Raw genomic sequence first — 22,612 nt, forward strand, 5'->3', positions numbered from 1 at the left:
CAGTACTTCTAATCAGTAGATCTCTAAACTGTAGGGTACAGAATGGGGAAGTTCCTTGCACAAAGCTGACCAGTTAGGAAATTTGGGAACAGGATCCCAAATTTCTTATTGCTGTGTCTGATGTTCTGTCTACAGTACAAGATTGCCTGGGTGGGTTGAGAATAAGGATGGTTGTAGCGTGGGACCTGTTTAACCCTCTTTTTTTTTTTTTTTTCCTTGCTCTACCAGCCCAGAAAAGCAGTTGCTACAAATGACTCAGTATTTCACTTCAAGTCATTTTCTTTCCAGAAATGTGTTATAAAGAATATGATAGAAAGTAACATTGAACACTTGAAAATTCCATTTACAAGTTTACAACAATAAAATAATACAATACTCTGTTAAATTCAAGTTGTCCAAAACCAGCTACAAAAAGGGTTCACAGTTAAGTGGGGGGGAAAAATATCATGGGAAGACTTCTTCATGCGGGAGAACTGAAAAGATTTCTATAGATTCTATAAAGACAGTGCTTAGATAATGTCATGGAGCTGCTAGACAAACTGCAGTGAATTATAGTGAATACAGCTTTTTTATGTGCATTTGATTCTAATATGGAACAACATTTACAAGACTAAACATGAAAGTCTGCTGGCTTCTCATGTTGTGTTCATATTCACTGACGGGGTTGTGCAGTGTAATAGCAAAATTAATTGCTCTTTTGGATTGCTTGTATTTATGGGGAACAAAAAGTTCAAAGAGAATGAAGTGTTAAAATTACACTGACCCTTATTAATAGTTTTGAAGACTTTTGTCCACAACTTTAATGTTACAGATGAAATATTTTCTAGATTAACAAGTACTTTTTATTACCTTCAAAATGGATTTCGTAAGTTAATGCTTATCACTGGTACATTTTAGATCTTGTCATCAGCCTTGTTTTGTTTGAGTTATAGTGGATAATTCCCAGCACAGGCATTTCTTTTGCACAGATGCATCATAGTTGTGGGTTTCTGAGACAGCGGGATGATTTATCTGAAATACGTTTCAAGTTAAATAGAAATGGTGTAGAAGGCTGGTCTCTAAATTTACTTAGTTGGATCTGCCACATATATCTGAACTACCAAGAGTAAGCTTGGAAAATGGGTTAATATATTTGAATAATTACTAAAAATTAAAAATCAAAAAACTTTTCACCCTGTTGCGCTATAGAAAGTAATTTAACAGATGAAACTATTTGTAATGATAAATATTTACTTATTTTTTGTTATCTGCTGTTTTCTCTGGAATCCTTTGACTGTTTTCCTTAACTTTTTTGTGTAGTAAAGCTGCTTATGCATTCATTCTGCCACAATCCCATCACTCTGCTTTCTCCTTCCATTTCCATCTTCCTAAGAGTATCTACGAGGGAAACTTTGGGTGTGGATACTTAAAAGAGAGGAGAGCATCGGGACTAGTCTTTTGTGAAAACACTACCTCACTCTATAGAGCACTATTTGTGAGTTCTCTGGTATTATTTATATTGTACCTTTTATCTGCCAGAGTGTGGATTAGTGCTACTAAAGCCACTCACTCTAGTGGAATGAGAGCATGCAATTTGTTTTGCTGCATGGTTTCAACAAGTGTGCATTGTTTTTGTGCTATTTTTATTGCATTTTAAAGGCTACTTAAATTTCATTGATCAGCCTATCATTGGGTAAGTAATTAACTTTTTATGATAAAAACCCAAGATAAGTTTGTTGTAAAAGCTCTTACATTTAACTTAAATTGCTGATTCGTTGAGAAATAAAATGCATACTATCCTAGCACACTGTGTGCTGGTGAATTGTTGGCTTTTAATGCAAAGAAATTAAACTAATAAATATTACAACCAACATCCCTGTAGTTTCTTTAAAAGGTGATGCACTCAATGTTTGTAAGACCTTACAACCTCTCCACGCTGCTTCTCAAGTATTCCTTTAAAAATGGGTGTGGTTCTTTGTGCTCCCCAAACTATAAATTCCCTTGTAAATTCTATTTCACTCCATGATGTTCCTTGTTTTGCAAATTCCCAAGCTCCTTTTCTTTTTTTCAAATTAGTCTGTAGTCAGGAAAATCCAGGCTAGGGAGAACCACCAATTAATATTTTTTGCTTGAATTTAATGCTACAAGGTTATTACAAACTAATGAGCCTCTGAATATCTTACACTTAAATCTGTAAACACAACCTCGGTATCTTCAGAAAGAATGAGAATCTGTTCAGAATAAGAACTCTTTTGCAGAGAGAGGTGGGTATGCCTTTGTAGATTGTGCAGATAAATTTGTTGCTGGCTGGCTACTTTTGGCTCATATCATAAACCTTGATTTAAAAACACCTTCCCCCTGCCCCCCCCCCCCCCCCCCCAATTCCAACAAAATGCTTTTCTGTGGTCCTTTCACTTAGTTTCTGTGTAGAAGTTCATTTTAAAGTATCAAAAAAGTTACATCCATTACCAAATCTTGTTAAAATTTAATGAATAAGAAATGCAGTTCATAAGCTATGGTTCAGTTATCTTAGTGTTAAAACTGATAAGTAGTTGCTGTTTCTTTTAGTTACAAAAATACTAGATACATCCTAAAAATAATAATAATTTTAAAAAAGAAAATCAAAATGCTTGATAAAGAGTGTAGTCCTGATGTTTTTGTTGATCTTAGGGTCTTTTCATTAGGACATGTCATCTACATATAACACCATCTATTTAGACATTGGACAAAACTTTCCAAATCCCCGAAGCAATTTGTGAGTCAGAGTGAAACAGCAACCATTTTAAGATAGCCAGGTCTGGATTTCCTTCAACAGCAGTGTTAACTGCCTTGTTCTGCAGTTGCATGGGTGCTAGTCTTGCAGCAAGCAAGAGGACGAGATTTATAGCTGGAGGCCAGGAGAGAGGAGAGGACTGTAGTAGCCCAGAGATAGTAACAGCTTCAGCAGTCATAAAACCGCATCTTGTTTTCAGGGCATCTTTAAACATGAGGTATTATGCAAACATTCACACCTGCAAGTTCAGATACCTAATTGACATGCAACATCAGTTATTTGGTGGGGGGGAGTGTTAAAAAGGGGGCTCATTTTATATAGGGAGAGGAAAATCCAATGCCCTGAGTCCTCTCTGTTCCTTTCTAGACAGTTTTATAGACTGCTGGGAAACCTAGATTCATGACGCCTAATTCAGACATTTACCCATCTAAATCTGATTTATTTGAAGTTAAGGAGTATGAATAGTGTTCTTAGTACAATTTCCAAAAGTAACACTAGTTTTATGATACGTTATCATTAGTTCATAACAATTTTTCTTCTAATTTGGTGTCTATATAACATATAAATTATCCATATTTTAAATCAGCTCTTACAGATCAGTGACTGTCTTCTGGTTATCAACTGAGGATGCACTCAGATTTAGACACTTCTAAAGCCCTGTTTTAATCCCAGCAAGACTTACTGAGTCAGCAGAAGTAATCAGTCGTACTCAAAAGCATATTGAATTAGGATCTGGCTTAATAACAAAACAGCTTGTTAGTTGCAGTGTAATTTATGAGTTTGTTATTAGGATTTACTGCAAATATCACTGGCTGTTACAGAATGCTAGCCTGAAATCTGATTTATTCCACTGTGTCAGTTATCAGTATAGTTCTTGGATACCCGTCCCCTTTTCCTATAACTGCAGAGACACTCAGAACCATAGCAAGACAATTTTGTCACCCAAGGCAAGACGTTTTCTTGGCTTTTTATATTGAATACTCCCTTTTCTTCTCCTAGTCTCCTTCCGCCCAGCCTTTCAACCACCATTCTCATGGACGTGCAGCTCCTTCCCTTGAAACCTGAAGTCTGGCTTAAACATATTTGCCCCAGCTGATGTCCCTCTTGGCCTATCCTTGCTATGATTCCAGAGGAATTGAGACATGTTCAATATCCAGGAATCATTGGTTGCCTGCCTTTATTATTGATCACATAGGTTTGTTTTTGACTTTTAAAATTCTTTGAAATAATAGTATAGGGGGAAAAAGATGTGTACTGAATATGCAGGTGCAAATGTGAAGGAAAGATGGCCAGTAAGTTGAGGGGCAGTTTAGGATTCAAAATTATCTTGATGAATTGCAGATATGATCTGGAAAAATAAGGTACTTTTCCATAGAGGACGGTCATTGCACCATATAAATATGGGATGGAAATAGCTGTCTGATGGATAGCTCTATGGAAACAGATCTGTAGTCGTGCTGTGACATGCTGTTATGAAAGACAAACACCATACTGTATACAGAAGGAGGATTGTAGCCTGTAAGATGTATGGACTAATCCTTCTGTTCTGCTTCACCATTACTAAGGCCCTAATTTTGGCCGCAGCAATTTAAGATCTGGAGGACAGCAGTGATGATAATGAGAAAGTCAGTAAACATGAGTAGCAGAGGAAGAGTAACTAGGATGAGTTTAGCCTTAGGAAGTAAAGATGGGGATGGAAATGATACAAGGCTGCTGCAAACAAAGTGACTTTTTCATATTTGTCAGAAAACAAGAAACAGTGCTTAAACTCCAGCAAGGAACATACCTGTTGAGCATTAAAAAGTTTTCTAATGAAAAGGATAGTTAAACATTAGGATTGATATGTCTAGGGATATTGTGCAGTCTCCATATTTGAAGGTCTTTTAAGTACAATAGTAAGTCCCTAACGTATCAGATAAATAGCTGTGGAAGATTCCTTAATTTTATTTTAAGAAAAATAATGATTAAAAAAAAATCCCACAAAACCAACCAAACCTTATTTCTGGTTTTCTCCAGTTTCATCATATTGTATATTCATTCTGAAATAGAAATTTTAAAGCTGAATGCCAGGAATCTCGTCATATATATTGGCCAACTTCAGGATATGACATTCCAAAAGAAAATGTAAAAAAGTATTTCTGCACAAAGCTTAAATCTCTCTTCAAATTTTAGTCACTTTTGGATTTGAATTTCAGGAAGGCATTTCTTTTGGCAGAGCATTAATAGCATCGGTTCCTGTTCATAAACCAGCATGTTTAAAAAGGCCATTATGCAATTTTTTTGTTGCCATACACTACAGCTTTTAAAGCAGAGTTCTCCCTTGAAACAAAAATTTGTGCTTAAAGAAAAAGCCAGCCATAAGTATACTAACTTGAAGACTGTTTTATTTCAAAATCATATTTCCTGAAATTATTTCTTATGAGTTGAATGCAAATTTTCTGTAACATTTTTGTACTTTACATGTGTCACTTCAAGAACAATATATTATTCTTAAAATAAAATCTAAAAATTTGCTTAATTAATGGAAAGTAGTCAGAGGTTTTGTCCTGCTAAATCGGTTCAGATTCCTATTTTTAGTGTATTTGCATGTCTTCATTCAACTGATTAAAGTAGTAGACCTTCATTCTAGTTAGCATGCAGTGTTTGTATCATTTATCTGCTGAAGAGGCTCAAATGATTTACATTTTAATAATGATCTAAGTCCTATCAATACTTTTAGTATAGTAATTTCTCCCATAAAAGGACTCCTTCATGTAATTACTTGACTTATCAGCAGAGAAGCTTCTATGTTGTGAAAATGTACTTCACCATATTTAAAAAAAGTTCATTCAGAAGGCAGTCCATAGGACATCAGGCATTCAATAAAACCTGTTTTGTGAAGTTTCTTTATTATGGTAAAAAAAACTGGTAAGGGAAATATAAGTGGACTGACAGTGAGTATATTAGTTTTAAAGCAGAATACAAACATTCAGAGAGGACAAGAGGGAAAAAAAGAAGTTTTGTCAGACTTTGTTGTTGTGGGTCCTTCGTTGTTTGGTTTGAAAGATTTTTGGGGTTTTTTTAGGTTGATTTTTTTCCCCACTTTGTCCTATGTTGTCATGTCATAATAATTAACCTAGCGAAATTGCTTCATTGCATGACTTATTAACCCTTCCTATGTTCATTCTCTCCTGACTTAAAAGCATAATCCATTAGAATTTAACCCTGATGGCTTGAAGAAGGCTGCTGTTCAGAAAGCCCTAAAGGTAAAACTAATATAGTTGTCCATTTAAGGTCACAAAAGTAACTGGAAATGCACAAATGCCTGCAACACTACTCTTCCAACAGTGGATGGAATTTCTGTTACCAGATATATATTTAGTGCAATTCCATTTTACTTTAATTTGGTTTCAAGAAGCATTCAAGACACTGGTAAAATACTACGGTCTGTGGTAATTTGAATTTTAGATCAGTTGAGTGGAGTATAGACTGCTTTAGAAGACTGGGGAAAAAAATAGTTCTGAGAACTAATTTGAATTAGTAACTAAAGAACAAAGCTGACATGAAAGCTAAAACATCTTTTACATACTGAGTGATACTTTATTGATCAACTCTGAGTGACTAACCAATAAAATCAATCTCTGACATGTTTTGAAATAATCTTGTTTCTGCTGGATGTTTTTAGAAGGCTTTACGTCTTTTATATAAATGCTAAATAAGTTTAGCCCAGCTTTTTGATATGGAAGACATAGAGTTGAGAGACAAACTTGGAAAGCATAAGCCAAGTTCTCAGCTGGAGTAACTTGGACAAGAGGCAATCTCTAATAGACTGTCAACAAAAAATCTGTCAGTGGCAGGTGTCAGAGGTGTGTTATGTGTGTGTGTACATACTGCTGCCTATTTAGCATGAATTAGAATTATTTATATTTACATATCAGCATAAGTACCAGGATCTTTTTGTTGACTTCAGTAGTTTCATCATTTTATGAAGAAAAGGGAGTTTCAGGCACCTTTTTACGGACAAAGAAAAAAAGAAACAAATTTCACCTACCATTTTTAAACACCATCAGTTGGAGTGTAATCTGACTTTCTTTCTGTTCCTTAAACCTTTGTATTCTGTTGTCTTTGATGAGAACTAAACATTTTCAATTAGAAATAATGAAAAAAAGAAATGCGGCATTCATCCAAGAAAGGAGTGCTTTCTTAACAGCTTTTTTTCTAAAGGAAAGTATGGTTATAAGCAGTGTGTCACATTAAAGTCAAGTAATATTAGTGGAAGTATGGTGTCTAAAATGTAAGTTCAGATCCAAAAATGCCTCAAATATGCACATTCTTAATTTAAAAATATAAAATATTTTAATCACTTGGTTGTAATTGTGACCTTACATGCATTAAGTAGATTTTAACTAACTTTCTGTTTACATACCTGATCTGTACAATTTTCTACATGGTAGAATTCAAAGTATATTATTAACCATGTATACTATATTTTTAGGCCTTTTAAACTGCATTAACACCTGCTTGAGATGATTAACTTTCATGTCTAATTTTTCTTTCTGACTTAGATTTTTGTTAGGTTAATCTAAAATTTGTGAAAGAAACATGTAGTTGGAAATGTTCCTTTGTGTATATAATTTGTTTCTAAACTGATGTTTATTTTCACAGTTTGATGTAATGCTATACACCTGGTGAGCAAGGCTCAGATATGGCAGATGGTTGATTCTCTAATAAAGAGTATTTGGTAAACTGTAGAAATATACATCAGGTACATTATAGTGCATCTTCTTTCTCCCCAAATTGAAAAGGGGGGAATATCAGTGTTCTGATATTACATCCAATTTAATAATACTACTGCAATGTAAATAAAGTAAGCTTCCTGAGTTTGTGCTTTCACCATATCTCCCATCTGCATGCAATATTCATTTTGCAGTTTTAACTACGCTTCATTAGCTTTGGGGGTTGTAATGCTTATTAAAGGATAAGAATTTGCACCTTACCAATTTCATACAAAGAAAACGAAAAGGAGTCTAAAACTCCTGCTTATTTGTAGCGTTTCGCTTCAGCGTATTTAGGGTAGTTGGATGCCTTCATGTTAATGTGTTCACAAGTTACTAGCCAGTCTGCCATTCAAGCCTGTTGAATAAAATACTGAGAATAATAGATAAGCATATAGTAGAATGCATATGATTTGTATTTTTAAGGTACAAACATTTACGTTTGAGAGGAGAGAGGTTTTGCTGTTTTCTGAACGCAAAGTTTTTGCTTTTTCTTTACCAGTCAGGAAAGAAAATAAACAGCAATCCCAACCCACTTGTTTTGCTGTCAGTTGGACACAAGGCACAGGAAAGTAAGGTAAGTTCCTACCCTTTATACTTGGTTCTGTCTACAAACATTCCGTGGCTCTGTGTGCTTGGCATTGGCTAAAGCCATTGAGTGTATCCACTGCACTAAAAGTTACCACCAGAACTGAAATTGCCAGCAAGAAGCCAAGGATTGAATGGATGCTTACTCAATTTAAACTGTCTGTGAGTAGAGACCAGATTTTTAACAATTTGTAGATATCCTTTCGCAGTAGGTTCTGATCTGCAACTGGGATTCCTACAGTAGTGATTATATAACTAACAGCATGGGCAAAGAGCAGGCTTCAAAATACTGATCAAGATTTGAAAATCACAGAGTTATAGAAATGCCCAGGTCGAAAGGGACCACTGAAGATCATCTGCTTGAACCTTCTGTTTAAAGTAGGGTCTTAGATTAGCCAAAATGCTGTGTAGCCCTCAGGAGCTTGTAGTTTAGCCAGGCTACTTTGTTGTTATGTCTGCTGCTTTTTCTGCTTTGATGTATGGACCACTCCTGTGCTTTGAGAAGGCTGTCTTATAGCACTCCTGAGCTCCTTTGCCCTCCAAGGTAGACACTCATGGAATCCCTTCTAACAGTTCCTAGAGCAAGTTGAAATCTGCTTTTCTGAAGTCCAAGGCTTTTATTCTGCTACTTGTTTTCCTCATGCCCCTTAGCTCTGTGATCTTACAGTCACTGTAGCCAAGGCTGCTGTTGATAGTCACATCTGCAATCCAATATTCCTCATTTATAAGTAGTAGATTCAGAAGAACACCACTCCTAGTCAACACATCCAATGATTGAGAACAACTGTAACACAACAGTGTGTATTTTCCTAGCACAAACTCTTAAATTGCTTGTGCACCTCTGTGCTGCTTTCCTAGAAAACTTTAGAGTAGTTGAAGCTCTCAGTGAGAACCTGAAGACACCTTTGAGTCATCTGAAGAAGGCGTCATCCATCTCTTTTTCCTAATTGGGTGGTCTGTAACAGATGCTTGTCATGAGGTCGATCTTGATGGTGATCCCTCTGATTTCGACCCAAGGCATTCAACCTACGTGTCTTGTCCATAACTAACCTGTGTGCATTCAAACAGCTCTTTAAAATAAAATAGCAACAATGAAGTGATACCTAGATAGGTAGATATATGCAATGTGGGTTTGTTTTGTGTTTTGGTGTGGTTTTTTTTTTTAAAGTAAAAGTGTCAGTGAGACAAAAGGAGAGGACATCTAATTTGGCTTCTTCATATCCTGTCAAAAATTGTTACAAAGCCTAAACAGGATCTTGTATAGAGTCTTAATTTTGATACTTAATAGAGAATGGAGATAGAAATTTGTTCCTTTGTTCCTGGAGATAGCTTTTTTTAATGAGGGCTTTTTTCTCTCTTCCCTCACTCCGAACATCCCCCCACTTCCTTCTTCTTCCCCAGCTTTATATACTGAGCATGACATCATGTGGTATGGAATAGCCCTTTGGCCAATTGGGGTCAGCTGTCCCAGCTGTGCCCCCTCCCAGCTTCTTCTGCACCTGGTAGAGCATGGAAAGCTGAAAAGTCCTTGACTTAGTATAAGCACTACTTAACACACTGATGTTTTAGTTGTTGCTATCAACATTATTCTCATACTAAATCCAAAACACAGCACTATACCAGCTACTGTGAAGAAAATTAACTCTATCCCAGCTGAAACCAGGATGAGCCCTTATAAGGAAGTATGAGAAGAGAGAGAATGTGCTAGTCTGAAGACCTTGCATTTGTTCATAGACAGGTGTGAAGTAAAGGTTCTTTAGCAGGAGTTTTACAGCAACTTTAATGCAAAACATATTCTATTACATGTCCTGTGTATAATTTTATATGTGATATTACATATGCCTTGGGTAGATCCCACTTGGCCTTTGTTTAAATATGTCAGGTTTCAGACATTAATTTTGCAAAGCCAAAATGAAAAATGTACTCAACTCTTGACACTGGCTTTATTAGACAAAAATGTTTTATAATTTGTATGCTTCCTGTTCTTTAACTTTAGATTCGATACAAGACCAATGAACCAGTATGGGAGGAAAACTTTACTTTCTTTGTACACAATCCCAAAAGACAAGATCTTGAAGTTGAGGTATGTTGTCTCACTTTCTTTAGAAACCTTTCTTTTCTAAGACATTTCAGTAGTAACATTCAGACATTACAGGCTGTTATGAAATGAGACTGAATATATTGTGAACACCATTAAAATTATACTTAAAGTGGTTTTTAAGACCAGGCTATGAAATGTGTATCTGCATTTACTACTAAAAAGAAAAAAGACTATAACCAGTCTCTCACCAGAAGAACATAGTTGATGGTGTCTTACTTGAAAAAAAAAAAAAAAGAAAAAAAAAAAGGAAAAAAGGTCAATTTTGATACCTGTTTCGAACCTTGTCTTAACTGCTAGCAGAAATTGCTGTTGTGTATGGCTGATTTGCTGCTTCTCTCATCCCAAGGAAGTCTTTGCTTTATCCAAATACTGTATCCCTTTACACTGCTGACATGTCATTTACATAGTTCAAAAAGAGTGAAGTGTAAATGTGTACTGCCCTAGTTACTATTCCTCTAACAGTTGTGGGAATTCTTTTTCACACAGACCATTTGGAAACCGTGTAGTTATTTTATCAGGGGTCAGGTAGATGTAGATGTGATGGTTAGTTTTCAGTCTTGCTTTTGCTGTAGAAGATAAGGATGAAGAAACTAGGCATTGACTATATTTGCTATTTCCTTCTTCAGTGTAAAGTAATCTTATGATCAGGGAAATTTTGTTTAAGAACAAACTACATTCGATATTGTTTGGATTTTTTGTTTTTAAATAAAACTGTCATTTCCTTTTCTTTTCTGAATTCTTACAAAGCAGATCATACAAAATGACTTAGCTTCTGTGTTCCTTCAGGTGAGGGACGAACAGCACCAGTGTTCTTTGGGGAACTTCAAACTGCCTCTAAGCCAATTGCTGGAGAGTGAAGATTTAACTATGCATCAGCGGTTCCACCTGAACAACTCCGGTCCAAACAGCACCATAAACATGAAGATTGCACTCAGGGTACTCTAAAACTTTTCCCATTGTAAATACTGAAAACATATTTAAGACTATTGTGACTTCTGGTCTTCTAGTTTTATGAAGAAGATAGTACATTTCCTTGGGTGTCACAATGCCAGGTGTCCTTAGCTGTGGCAGTGCTATCAAGAACATAAAGATAACCTCTAATTTAAATACATTCTATTTCAAAACCAGAAAATTCTCCCAACAAAACAGTAATCAGCTGCATTAATTAAGACTGAGGTTCCCCGCAGTTTTAGGTTCGGTAATCATGTTTGGAATATGAATTCCTTCAAGTCTCTTACAACTCAGTAAGCTACAGATCAGTGAAATCACCTTTATCTTATAGAAATGGAACTGAGGTCATGATGGTTTAAAAAGAATAAAGTTTATAGGGAAAGGAAGTACCTTCATAGTACTAGAAAAATTCAGACCAACTTTCAAGCACATTGGAATTTTAAAGATAAAACTTGCCTACCTGAAAGTTGGTTTGTCTTTTTCCCCAGCTAAATTATTTGGTTTAATAAGGTCGTGTATCTCCTTGCAAACATTGTCAAACTTCTGTTAACTTCTGTTATTTGTTCTTTTCTAAAGCACTTTCTTGCTCACTTGTCATTAATAAATGAAAATAACCTATAAAAGAGAAAGTAAGGACAATGAGTGAGAAGAACTTGTGATGTAGCATTCAATTTCAAAATATTAGAAGAAAAAAATTACAGAATAGTTTTCAGGTGGCTAAAGCTGCAAAGTAAATAGCACTTGCACCAGAAGCGTGTAAAGTATGGGAAGGGAATAATGAGGAGAATAATTCTAAATGAATGGAGAATTTCACATTGTTTTATAGTTACTGCACTTGCCACAAAGATGGAGCTGTGCTTTGCTGTGCAAAAGGTTTCCTATTGTAGAGTGAATAAGTGCGAGTATTTTGGGTCCTGCATTACTGTCTGAGCTTAACAACTTGTCATGAACCAGTACTCTTGTAGAAACAAACTTGTTCCTGTTTTTTATACTGGAAAATAGTAATATTATATGCATTTTTACTGTATCTAGGTCCTTTCTCTTGAAAAGCAAGCAAGATCTCCAGATCATCAACACTCAGCCCAAGTAAAAAGGCCATCTCTTTCCAAAGATGCAAGAAAATCATCTTTTAAGCCTCAGGTTCCTGTCTCACCACCACCTGATTCAAACAAACCTGTTCCAGCTTCCCCAGTGACTGACAGTGATAAAAAGACTGATACAGCTGAAAAAAGTCAGCCTCCCAATGCCAGCCCTCAGTGGCCAAGAGATCTCAGCCGAAGTTCCTCCAGTCTTCATGCCTCTAACTTCTCTTATTCTCCCAGCCACCTCTCAGTCAAAGAACCCACTCCTAGCATAGCCTCAGACATATCTCTGCCTATTGCCACGCAGGAGCTACGGCAAAGACTACGACAGCTTGAAAAGTACAGTGTTAATTACTTGTTTTTGCAATACATCTAAGTTGATTTATAAAAAATGTCATCAGTGCAGCCAAAGAAAGAGCGCTTAGTTTGCATTTCAGTAATATTTTTTCCTGTTGCAGTTTGAGCCTGGCATTTGAAAATCAGTCATTGTGATTTTCTGCTTCCTCCTGGTACCTCAGTTAGACAGATTCTGCAATTAGAAGTTACCTTACCATTGCAATGATCTGCAAGATAAAGTCCACCTTGTTCTCATAGCTACACTGTGTAGTGCTAAAAAGAGTGGGATGGCAAGAGGGAAGGATCTTTTTCGATACAACATTTATCACTTTCATGGCAATAGTTGCCTGTTTCACCACTGAATCCTATTAGCATTAATATAAAGCCAATTAAGCTGAATATAGCTGGCCTTTTTAAATCGCTCAGAGGGATAGTTGACTATAAAGAATGTTAAATGAATAGTCAGTTACTATTCAATTAATGAGGATTGCTGCAGCCATGCTTTCTTAAATTCTCTAATTCTTTTTTTACTTGCCTCAACAGGCAGCTATACTTACCAGTAAAGATAGCTGAGCAGCCATTCTGCTCTGAATAGGAGAATGGAAACCATTAATTCCCTATTCATGTAGCTCCTCTGTGAAGCTAAGTAGAAAGATTTTAATTTTTTATTTGTAAAGGATTGAACCGATTCATCTTTTTCTCTATCAGAGTTCATAGAATCAACAGAGTAATATAGGTTGGAAGGAATCTCTGGAGGTCAGTCAGCCCTCTGCTCAAAGCAAATAACACTTCAAAGTTAGATCAGGTTTCTTGGGCCTTGTCCAAACAAGTTTTTAATATCTCCAAGGATGGAGATTCTATAAACTTTCTCAGCAATTCTGGTGTTTAACCACTCCACTGTGAAAACATTTTTTCCTTATTTCCAATTAGAATTTATGTTGCTGCAACTTGACTGTGGCTTCTTGTTCTTTTACTGTCCACAGCCATGAGGAGTCTGACTCAGTCTTCTCTATAATGTCTGTTTTAAGTAGTGAAAGACTGCAATTGAATCTGCTGTTGGCCTTCTCTTCAATTTGTACAAACCCATTTCCTTCACCATCTGCTTATGTGCTCCAGTCCTCCATTTATCTTTTATGGTCTTCCACTGTCTTGTCTTCAGTTTGTCAGTCTCTTTTTGGGCCCAAAACTGGGTTAGACTCTGTTAATTATGATAAATGTTGAAATACTACTCCTTACTTAATACACAAATTTCATACTTTCTCATTTGATAAGAGTGGTAAAGCTACGACTAAGGAGGTCCTTTATTGCAGGCCCCATGTTTTTAGGTGCTCTGATTTTTATAGGGTTTTAAAAATTTATTTTAACTAAGAAAACACTGAACTGAAATGCTTCATTCTAGTTTTTAAAGTGAATGACTTGGGAATTTTAATGGAGCAATCACTTTGTAGTAGCTATTCACAAAAGAGGCATGCCTCTTCCTTGAAGTTAAGATATCCTTCAGGTGGTTGAGAAATGCCAAGTGTGCTATATACTGTCCTGTGTGAAACAGAAAATACTCAGAGTCAGTTTACACAAACTAAAATAAGCATTTCATAGAGATGAGGAAACTCTGCAAATATTGGCCATTCTTTAAAACAGAAATTCTTAAACATGGTGCTTGCTTTTTATTTAAGCATGACCTGTATTTGTAAGTGTAACTTGATTCTAATCTTATTTTCAGTGTGGCATGAGCTACAGAAAAGTAAAATGGCTGTGTTTATACCCTTATTTGAGCTTTTAAGACAATAAGTGGGTTTAAGTATCACTATTTTAATCCCAAGAATATCTATATTTCTACATTAGAGAATTTAGAAAAGAATGAGCTAGTCTTCTAATTGGTTCCTGGCCGTAGGTAAGAGTGGCCCATCGCTGAGATTTTCATTGTAGTTTGCACCATTATTCTTTCCAATTTCCTAGATACTGCTTTAATGTTTATTTTGGGGAAAGCAAGTTCTTTACTGATAATGGTTTTCAAAGTACTGAAGAGCAGCAGACTTCTAAACTGAGAAGAATACCTAGCTTATTTTGGAGAGTAGAGCTGTTGGACAAGGAACTGAAGTACAAGAAACTGATGAAGATATGCTCATGTGCTAACTTGTGTGTGCTCTCTTCTTTCACATTGGTCTAGTGAAAAGTTAAATGGCTAATACATGATTTCTGGGAAAATTGCTCAGCATGTATTTCAGTTAGGTCTTACTTTAAATATGCGTTTTAAAAATGAAGTGTAATGTTCTACTTTTTCCTGCAGCGGAACAACTCTGGGTCAGTCTCCATTAGGACAGATTCAGCTAACAATTCGTCATAGCTCACAAAGAAACAAACTGATTGTGGTAGTGCATTCCTGCAGGTGAGCATAAAATACCAAACTTCATTTCTGTGCGTATTTCTTTGTAAACCTTGTCATATCGTGACTTATGCTCTTAAATTGGTTGTCTGGATGATCTTTGTTATTTTTAAAATAACATACTGATTGTAATTATGTGTAAAAACAGAAACATACAGAGCTATACTCAGAATCAGTAAAAACTTTGTTGAAGATTTTGCTGTGATTTTGTATTTGTCTATTATGCCTCTGTCAGATTTTAAATGAAAATGGCATGTAGATTTTTATCAGCAGTGTCTGAAAGCTATCTCTAACAGACTGAATTTTTCATGGAATGACAAAACCGCATGATTTTTGGAAAGCCATATCTAAACTTTGAATTGGAATTTAAGAAACATCGTATTCCCACCTCTGCTGTCTGAACATTCATCTGATCTTGTACAAGTCACTGCCTGGCATTTTTTTTTTAGTTTTTCTTTTCCACTGCTGTCATCTATGTGCTGTATCCTGCACATCATACTTTGTGCAGGATATCCCACAACTGATTAATGTACTAAATTAAGTGATAGTAGTGTAGACACTTATATTCAGCAATGTCTCATTTATTTTCTAAGTGTTTTTCCTTGTTTTTCACTGGTCACAGAAATCTCATAGCATTTTCAGAAGAAGGATCCGATCCATATGTGCGAATGTATTTATTGCCTGATAAGAGACGATCAGGAAGAAGAAAAACACATGTATCAAAGAAGACATTAAATCCAGTGTTTGATCAAATGTATGTTCTAAACTATGTGTAGTAGTTTTATATAATGTAATTACAAAGCTGTCAAATCAAAGTTTCTCAGCTTACCTGAATGGATGAGTTGTCGAAACTCCTAGTTGTCACCACCAGACTTGATCGTACCTTTCTCTGCTGCTATAATAGCTTTTCCCATCCTTATATTCCCTGTGATCACTATAGCCTTTCTTACTCTGTTACCAGTCACTTCTCTCTTATTTTCTGCCTTATCCTATGTCAGTTACATCCCCTTTGTGCTGGTAGCTAAGAAGCAGTGTGCACTCTTCCAGCAGGTGGTCAGAGCATGAGTACCTTTTAGCTGGGCAATGCCGTTGGTATCCCTTCCTGCTAGGAAGCATGTCAATTCTGACTGGCCGATTGCCTGGCTGATAGATGCTGCCTCCTCGGTAGAACTGGCCAGCCAGTGTCTATGCATGACCAAATTGCTCAGTCATTCTACTTGGTGGCACTTCTCAGCATCCAGGGAGTCAGGAAATTTCCTTGTAGGTTATATCCTGGCCCATAGGTTGGAAGTTGTGCAAACTTGTGCAACATTATATTGCATAAAAATCCTTGTCTTTGCACTCAGCTTTTTGATGGTAGTTTCCCTCACACGTGTACCCCTTCCTCCCCCACCCATCACTTATCAATAAAGACGACCCTTCTCTATAGACAGAAACTTAATTTGGGGAAAACAACACTTCAGGCCATTCTGTCCAAGGGAGATCTGTAAATCATTAGTTAGAGGCTCTGGGAGGTTTTCCTGGTACTGCAGCTCTCTCCTGTTTATTCCAGGTAATAGATTTGTTTTACTGTGCCTTTCCAAGTAAAATGCAAAGCAATAAAGCTGTTTAAGAACTGTAGTGACAAATAGATGTAGACTGTGGTATAATCTTGCCCTCACTTTCTGTAAGTTTCAGATCTAGCAAACAAAATGCGTTCTTCCTTAAAAGTTGATAGGTTTCCTTGGTGTGCCAGGAAAGAAAAGGAGCTCTGGTTCTAGAGGACTGAGGATCAGTAAGACTGACCAGTCTTTCCCTTTTGGAGAATAGTGATACTGAGCTGTCAAGATAGTAGGATTCCTCATTCTCCTCTCTGTAGAGTCAGCAGTTGACCTTTTCCTTGTTTTGTTTTGTTTGGGGTGTGTGTGTGTTTGTTTGTTTTGTTTTACCAGTGTCTTCTAGAGACCAAAAGTAACAGAAGTCTCAAACATTTGATGTTGATATTTATCATAGTATTGAAGAAAAATTTTAGGCAAAACATTGGGATTTTTTTTCTTCATTTATCTCAGACCTCATTTTTTGTTTGGCGAGGGGGATGGTTTGGTTATGATTTGAATTGTTGTTTAGCTGTAGGAATTGAACTTGCACTTCAGGTACAAAATTCTCTCTAAAGCATCACTTTGCCTGTCAGATTTGATTTCAGTGTTTCCCTGCCTGAAGTACAGAGAAGAACACTAGATGTAGCAGTGAAGAACAGTGGTGGTTTCTTGTCCAAAGATAAAGGCCTGCTTGGCAAAGTAAGTTGACAACAAGCAAATTCTGTTCATACAGCATGTTATTATATAAGACTAAAATCCTCTTGTGATATGAGCTTGTTAGTGTTGACTGAAGCACCTGATTCAGGTACAAAGCTTTTAAAAAATATAGATGGCTTAGATGTCAAGCTTCAGTAAGGAAAGGAACAAACCGCAGAGACAGACATCAAAAGATGAGGCAGTAATCTCTTCTCTAGAATGGTAAGTTCCAAGGCTCGCAGTAACAAAAGAAACCTGTATGTCAGACTTATTAATCATACCGTCAGAGAAAGAAAATAAGCAGTAGAAAACAGGTGATATCGCAGAAAATGTTCAGACAAAACTGGAAAGACAAGCAAGAGTACTTAGAGAAGCACACAGAACAAATGTGTGTTTAGTAATTAAAATTCCAGATTGTAAAATCCCTAAGAACTGCTACTGGAGACATTCCCAATGCCAAAACCAGCTATGGTGTTTACAACTTCACTGTTCTATAGGCACCCATTAAATCACTCTATTTTCTACATATGCGATTTGGAGCATGCAAAAAGGAATAGTAAATTCGTACACCCTTGCAAATTGCCGTGTTCGAGCTCTGTAAAGAGGATGAGAGATCAGAATCGTGGTCAGTTCATGGTGAACAGTGTTCTTAATTTTACTGTTTACCAGGAACGTTGTTAGCATAAACACATCAGCTGATTGCCATTGCCAAGACATGCCACGTTCAGCATTTAAGCCTGTGAGGTGCTCTGGGACTGTATCACTAAAGGGTATAGATTTTTAGCTCAAAACCAGCAACTTGAAACCTTACTACAAGTCGGGCAGATAGCTATGATGACAAGGATATAAAATACATTGTTTATTAATGGCATTACTTATACTGTAGTTTACAGGATTGTCAGATTTGATCTTTAAAAGACACAGAATGAAAGGCACACATAATGCACTGATTGCTAACTTAACTTTCCACAGTTATTAATACCTCTGGCATCTGAAGAACTTGCTAAAGGCTGGACCCAGTGGTAAGTATAATATTACCTTTATTAATAATATTACTACATACTAATAACTGGTGTGTCAATAATAGTTTTAACAATACATGCTAAATGTAAAAAAAATTTCCTTTGTTTTTTTATTCATTTTCAGGTATGATTTAACAGAAGATGGTACAAGGCCACATGGTGCAAGTTAGGCCCATGGATACTGGGAATTCCCCACGCATACTTTTGCCAACCTTTATATATTTTTAAAGCGTTGTTCTCACAGATGTACCAATATTATTTTTATAGCTTTACTGATTTAGTTCTTAGAGACATCCCCAATAATTTTATAACACTTTGTCATTTTGTGTAGACATAGCCTTTCTCATTGTTAAAGTTTGTATTTTTAATTTGCTAAACAATTTTATGTGTTACTGTAATGTGCAATAGTACAGTAAAGTAACATTTTGTGTTTAAATTGATCTTAATGATGGCTGTACCTATTAGAAAGTGAAAAGATTATGTTCTGCTGTTTTCCTGCCTTGTTTTATATCTCACCAAGGTATACCATACCATGTAAATATATACTATTTTTTTATAATTCTTTCATGCTGGTTTGAATTCAGAAGAAAATTAGATAAAGGATATAGATATTTTCTTCTAAATGCATGTTAATTTCTTCAGATGAATCTCTTTTTTTGTCTTTGTAGCACAATGGTCTTAATCATTTTGTGATATTCTTCAAAAACAAACTGCAGAAAAACATTTTTACTTTATTGTGTTTCTGGCCCAGTGTGGCTAGTTTAAAATGTACAAAACATTAACATTTTAATATTTATATATAAATGTATTATTGGAAAATCATGCTATAGAATATTATAAACAAAAGTGAAAATTCTATAAATATTGTATAAATAGAGGATGAGGTCCATGAATCACAGTTTCTAAATCTAAGTTTTCATTTAATGGAGTAAACATGACAAACAGTACAGTTTTATTATACAGGTTCACTTGGATTTTGTTATTTATTCCTGTACTCTGTAGTACTAGACATGTGACCTTTTGAAGGTATGAGGACATGGGTATTTCTGTATTATAAACAAAAAATCTCTAACCACTTAGAACTGTTCTTACTGCCTTGTTTCACGGATTTAAAAGGTATACAAATCAGCTTGCAATGTCAGTGCATATAGTAGGCATATGTACAAGATGTTATTTTTATTACACAATACTGTGCTAAATAGTATATTATGCTCTATCTTCTGTAATACTAAAATGGAAAACCAATAAGTAAGAAAGTGTGAAACTGAGTTGAAACTGTCTTTACAGTTCCTTCATTGCTACTTAGTTTGTTTGGTGCATGCAAATGCACCTCAGTGGTCCACACAGGTTTCTTGAGAAATAATGGCATTCTACTGAGGCATTGCCATAGTCTGCTGCAAGACTACAGCAGTGTTACAATTAGCACAAACTGATAAAAGTAGACAGTTGGGAGTTGAAGGGAGAGTATCAGCCCAAACAGCTGAGCTCATAACTCTAACTTTATGAATTATGGGGAATTTTTTTTTGTATTCAGAACTGATTTTTCTTTTTCTGGTAAGTTTTCTCAGACTGTTACAAAAATGTGCATTAAGAATCCAAGAGAACAGTTCAGCTCTTTTCAGAGTCAACACCCTCATTCTTGGATAAGTATGCAATTAGACAGACAAAGTGTATTATTTAGCTAGGATTCTGGAATGATCTCTCAGCCAAGAAAGAATGCTAAAGAATATTTAAAAAATAATAAACTCCTGAAATTAGCTTTATTGTAAGATTACTGACAGAACCTTAATTCTAGATGTAGAATATGCCTACATTACTAGATGTACCAAAGTGCCTACCATAGATGTAGCTTTTGTCTTTTTCAAGTTTAAGAATGGACTCATTTCAGTTTGTCTAAATTCAGTTTAACATGAACATTTGTCACGGATGCCTGTGACACGCACACATACACCTCTATACAGTGATGGCCTTCTTATTGCCACATTTTATACAAGACAATTTTAGCAACAAACTTACATTGTAAATTTTGCTGCTGTTACTTTCTGAAGGACTGGGCAATAGAGAGAGGTTCTTTGTAAGAAAACATTTCCATTTGAAGGCTTCACTCTATATTGGAATGTATGAGTATCTATCTATCTATATATATACACTCATCTGTTCATATAAAATGTAATATATTATAAAATACATATTTTCTTTGCTAGTTCTCCATTAAAATGTTAAGAATGGAAAGAGAGAATTATTGTTAATGCAATGAAAATGCAGAAAGCAAAGCTGATCTACATAAAGGAGGTCTAAGTGCAGCAGTTCAGCATAATTGTCTGTTGCCTTGGTTCAGCCCGAGGTAGAAGGACTTTTGCTGTACCTCTTGGCCGGTGACTCCCTATAGTTTGATTCATAGCCAACAAATGGGCTGTTAGACTGATTCGGTGTTTCAAGTCTTAAGTGAAGTCTGGGGACAGATGTTAGCAGACTGCACTTAAAAAAATTGCACATTTTGTCTTCTAAAGTCTCAAGGCGGAAAAAAATGCCATGTTTGGGTAAATGTGAGATGATAGCACAAAGTGAGTAACTGAATAAAGTATATGGGACAGGTTTCCAAAATAGCTCACAACCTAAAATTAGGGATAGGTTCTTAAGAGAGCCCAGTTCCCATTTAAGAATCTAAAATTAAGAGATTGAATTGGCAGTGTAGTTCAGTAACAGTAATTCCCATTGACTGTAATCAGTCCTGGATGCCAGACTCTTTAGAAATGTTCTTCTGAGTGAATTTGGATCAGAATATGACTGCCTAGATGAGACTGATTCTTTTGATAGTGGAAACAAACCTCTGTATCATAGTTACCAAATTCTGATTGTGCCGTTTATATGGAAGCAGGAATGACGAACATCATTTTTCCTCTGAGCAAAAACTGCACCTCATTATCAAGTCAATGTATTCAATATCAACTGATAGCTTTTCATGTAGTTCTTGTTTATCCTGTGCCTTAAAATATGAACATGAAGATGTTTAAGAAATGGCTAAAAATAAGCTTTGTTACCTGTATGTACCAACACATGTTCTCTACTATTGAAACTGTTTTTAAATTACTCTGCTTCACTGACAAGAAAACCAGCTTTCTGAGTTACAGCAGTTGTATAATCCGAACTCAAATCAGCATGCATATCACTTGGATTTGGATTAAAAGAATTTTCATTTTCTGTCTTGAATCCTTTATCAGAGCTGCAGCAAACGGTGAGAGTTGAAATGAGAACAAAGGGTAATCAATTTTGTACAGATTGCCTTTTTTGCTCATGTAATTCTACATTATGATGCATGTATTTATTCAATAAATAGTTCATATGGAAGTCAGTGTGTTGCTTCCCTCTACACACACACTCCCTTTTCCCCTCTTTTGCATATCCCTGTCCTAATCAGTAATATGATGAGGTGAATTTTTAAAATAGTCATGTATGCTGACTACTCTAACCTACATAGCCTTGCAGATGTGTGCAGGTGTGTAGGCAGATTTTTGGGTTTTATATGAGAGAAAGTGGAGTGAGAAGTGCAGGATACTTCACTGGGGAATTTCTTGCTTGTTGGGCTGGAACAGATTGACACATAAGAATTAGTAGGTCCTTTGTTCAACTTAAGTGTCTAGAATTTTTCCTCTTAAAATGATCAGTTGAACAACTTGTCACAATTCTAGCACTTACACATCAATTGTCATGAATTATGTTTTCAAAAGGACCTAGAACTGCATGTAATCGCCTTAGATTTAGAGACAGCAGATTTCTAGGTGTGGCAATCTTTCCTGTCCTTCCACCTGCTTGTTAAGGCAGATACGGATAGAAAATACAATCACATACTGCATAAATAAGAAAAGGGGTATTGGATCCTCTATCTATTACAGAAAAACAACCACAGAAATTATGCTGTTTGCATTAAATATTATTTTTTAATTAATTATAATACTATAATTAATTACGATACCTCTTCCCTTAAACAGCTACAGCTTGTATGTATTCCTAATCGTCAGTCAGTTTTCATCAGCCATAGATAAAAGCTGCAGAAGTTCATCACCCAGTCACTATCACATTTAGAAGGGACCCCACTGGATAATCTTTGTTGATACTAACTACAAAATTTTGTTCAGGGTTTTCTTCTAGGGGAGATATCTTCCTTTTTTAGCAGAATAAAGGGCTTCTGCTAATCAACGGGAAGGCAGCTAAAGCCAAGTAAAAGCATGCCCTTCTTCGTAACTCCCTCGTGGCAAGGTGTTTCTGGATGGCATGCTTCCTGGCAGTGCCAGGACTGATTAGGTGTCTGCATTTTCCAGAACTGGATCATAATCAAACCTTCCATTCAGTCCCACAAGACAGGTGGTAAC

General features: G+C 35.9%; 1 protein-coding gene across 4 annotated transcripts in view; it reads left to right on the plus strand.

The window, feature by feature from the left end:
• The window catches only part of ESYT2 (extended synaptotagmin 2), a 93,148-nt gene extending 71,559 nt beyond the window's left edge, over positions 1 to 21,589 (plus strand). For 2 of the 4 annotated variants that reach the window (XM_072854694.1, XM_072854695.1), the window contains 10 exons: positions 5,935 to 5,997; positions 8,009 to 8,083; positions 10,091 to 10,177; positions 10,982 to 11,131; positions 12,179 to 12,567; positions 14,852 to 14,950; positions 15,570 to 15,701; positions 17,118 to 17,223; positions 18,193 to 18,242; positions 18,367 to 21,589. In XM_072854694.1, the coding sequence (XP_072710795.1) occupies positions 5,935 to 5,997; positions 8,009 to 8,083; positions 10,091 to 10,177; positions 10,982 to 11,131; positions 12,179 to 12,567; positions 14,852 to 14,950; positions 15,570 to 15,701; positions 17,118 to 17,223; positions 18,193 to 18,242; positions 18,367 to 18,412 (1,197 nt within the window). In that variant the 3' untranslated portion in view covers positions 18,413 to 21,589. The remainder of the gene's footprint in view (positions 1 to 5,934; positions 5,998 to 8,008; positions 8,084 to 10,090; positions 10,178 to 10,981; positions 11,132 to 12,178; positions 12,568 to 14,851; positions 14,951 to 15,569; positions 15,702 to 17,117; positions 17,224 to 18,192; positions 18,243 to 18,366) is intronic. The other 2 variants (XM_072854696.1, XM_072854697.1) reach the window with 1 other exon arrangement.
• The last annotated feature ends 1,023 nt before the right edge of the window (positions 21,590 to 22,612 follow it).

Source organism: Ciconia boyciana, chromosome 2, assembly GCF_034638445.1.
Source record: "Ciconia boyciana chromosome 2, ASM3463844v1, whole genome shotgun sequence".
Classification (NCBI taxonomy): Eukaryota; Metazoa; Chordata; class Aves; order Ciconiiformes; family Ciconiidae; genus Ciconia; species Ciconia boyciana.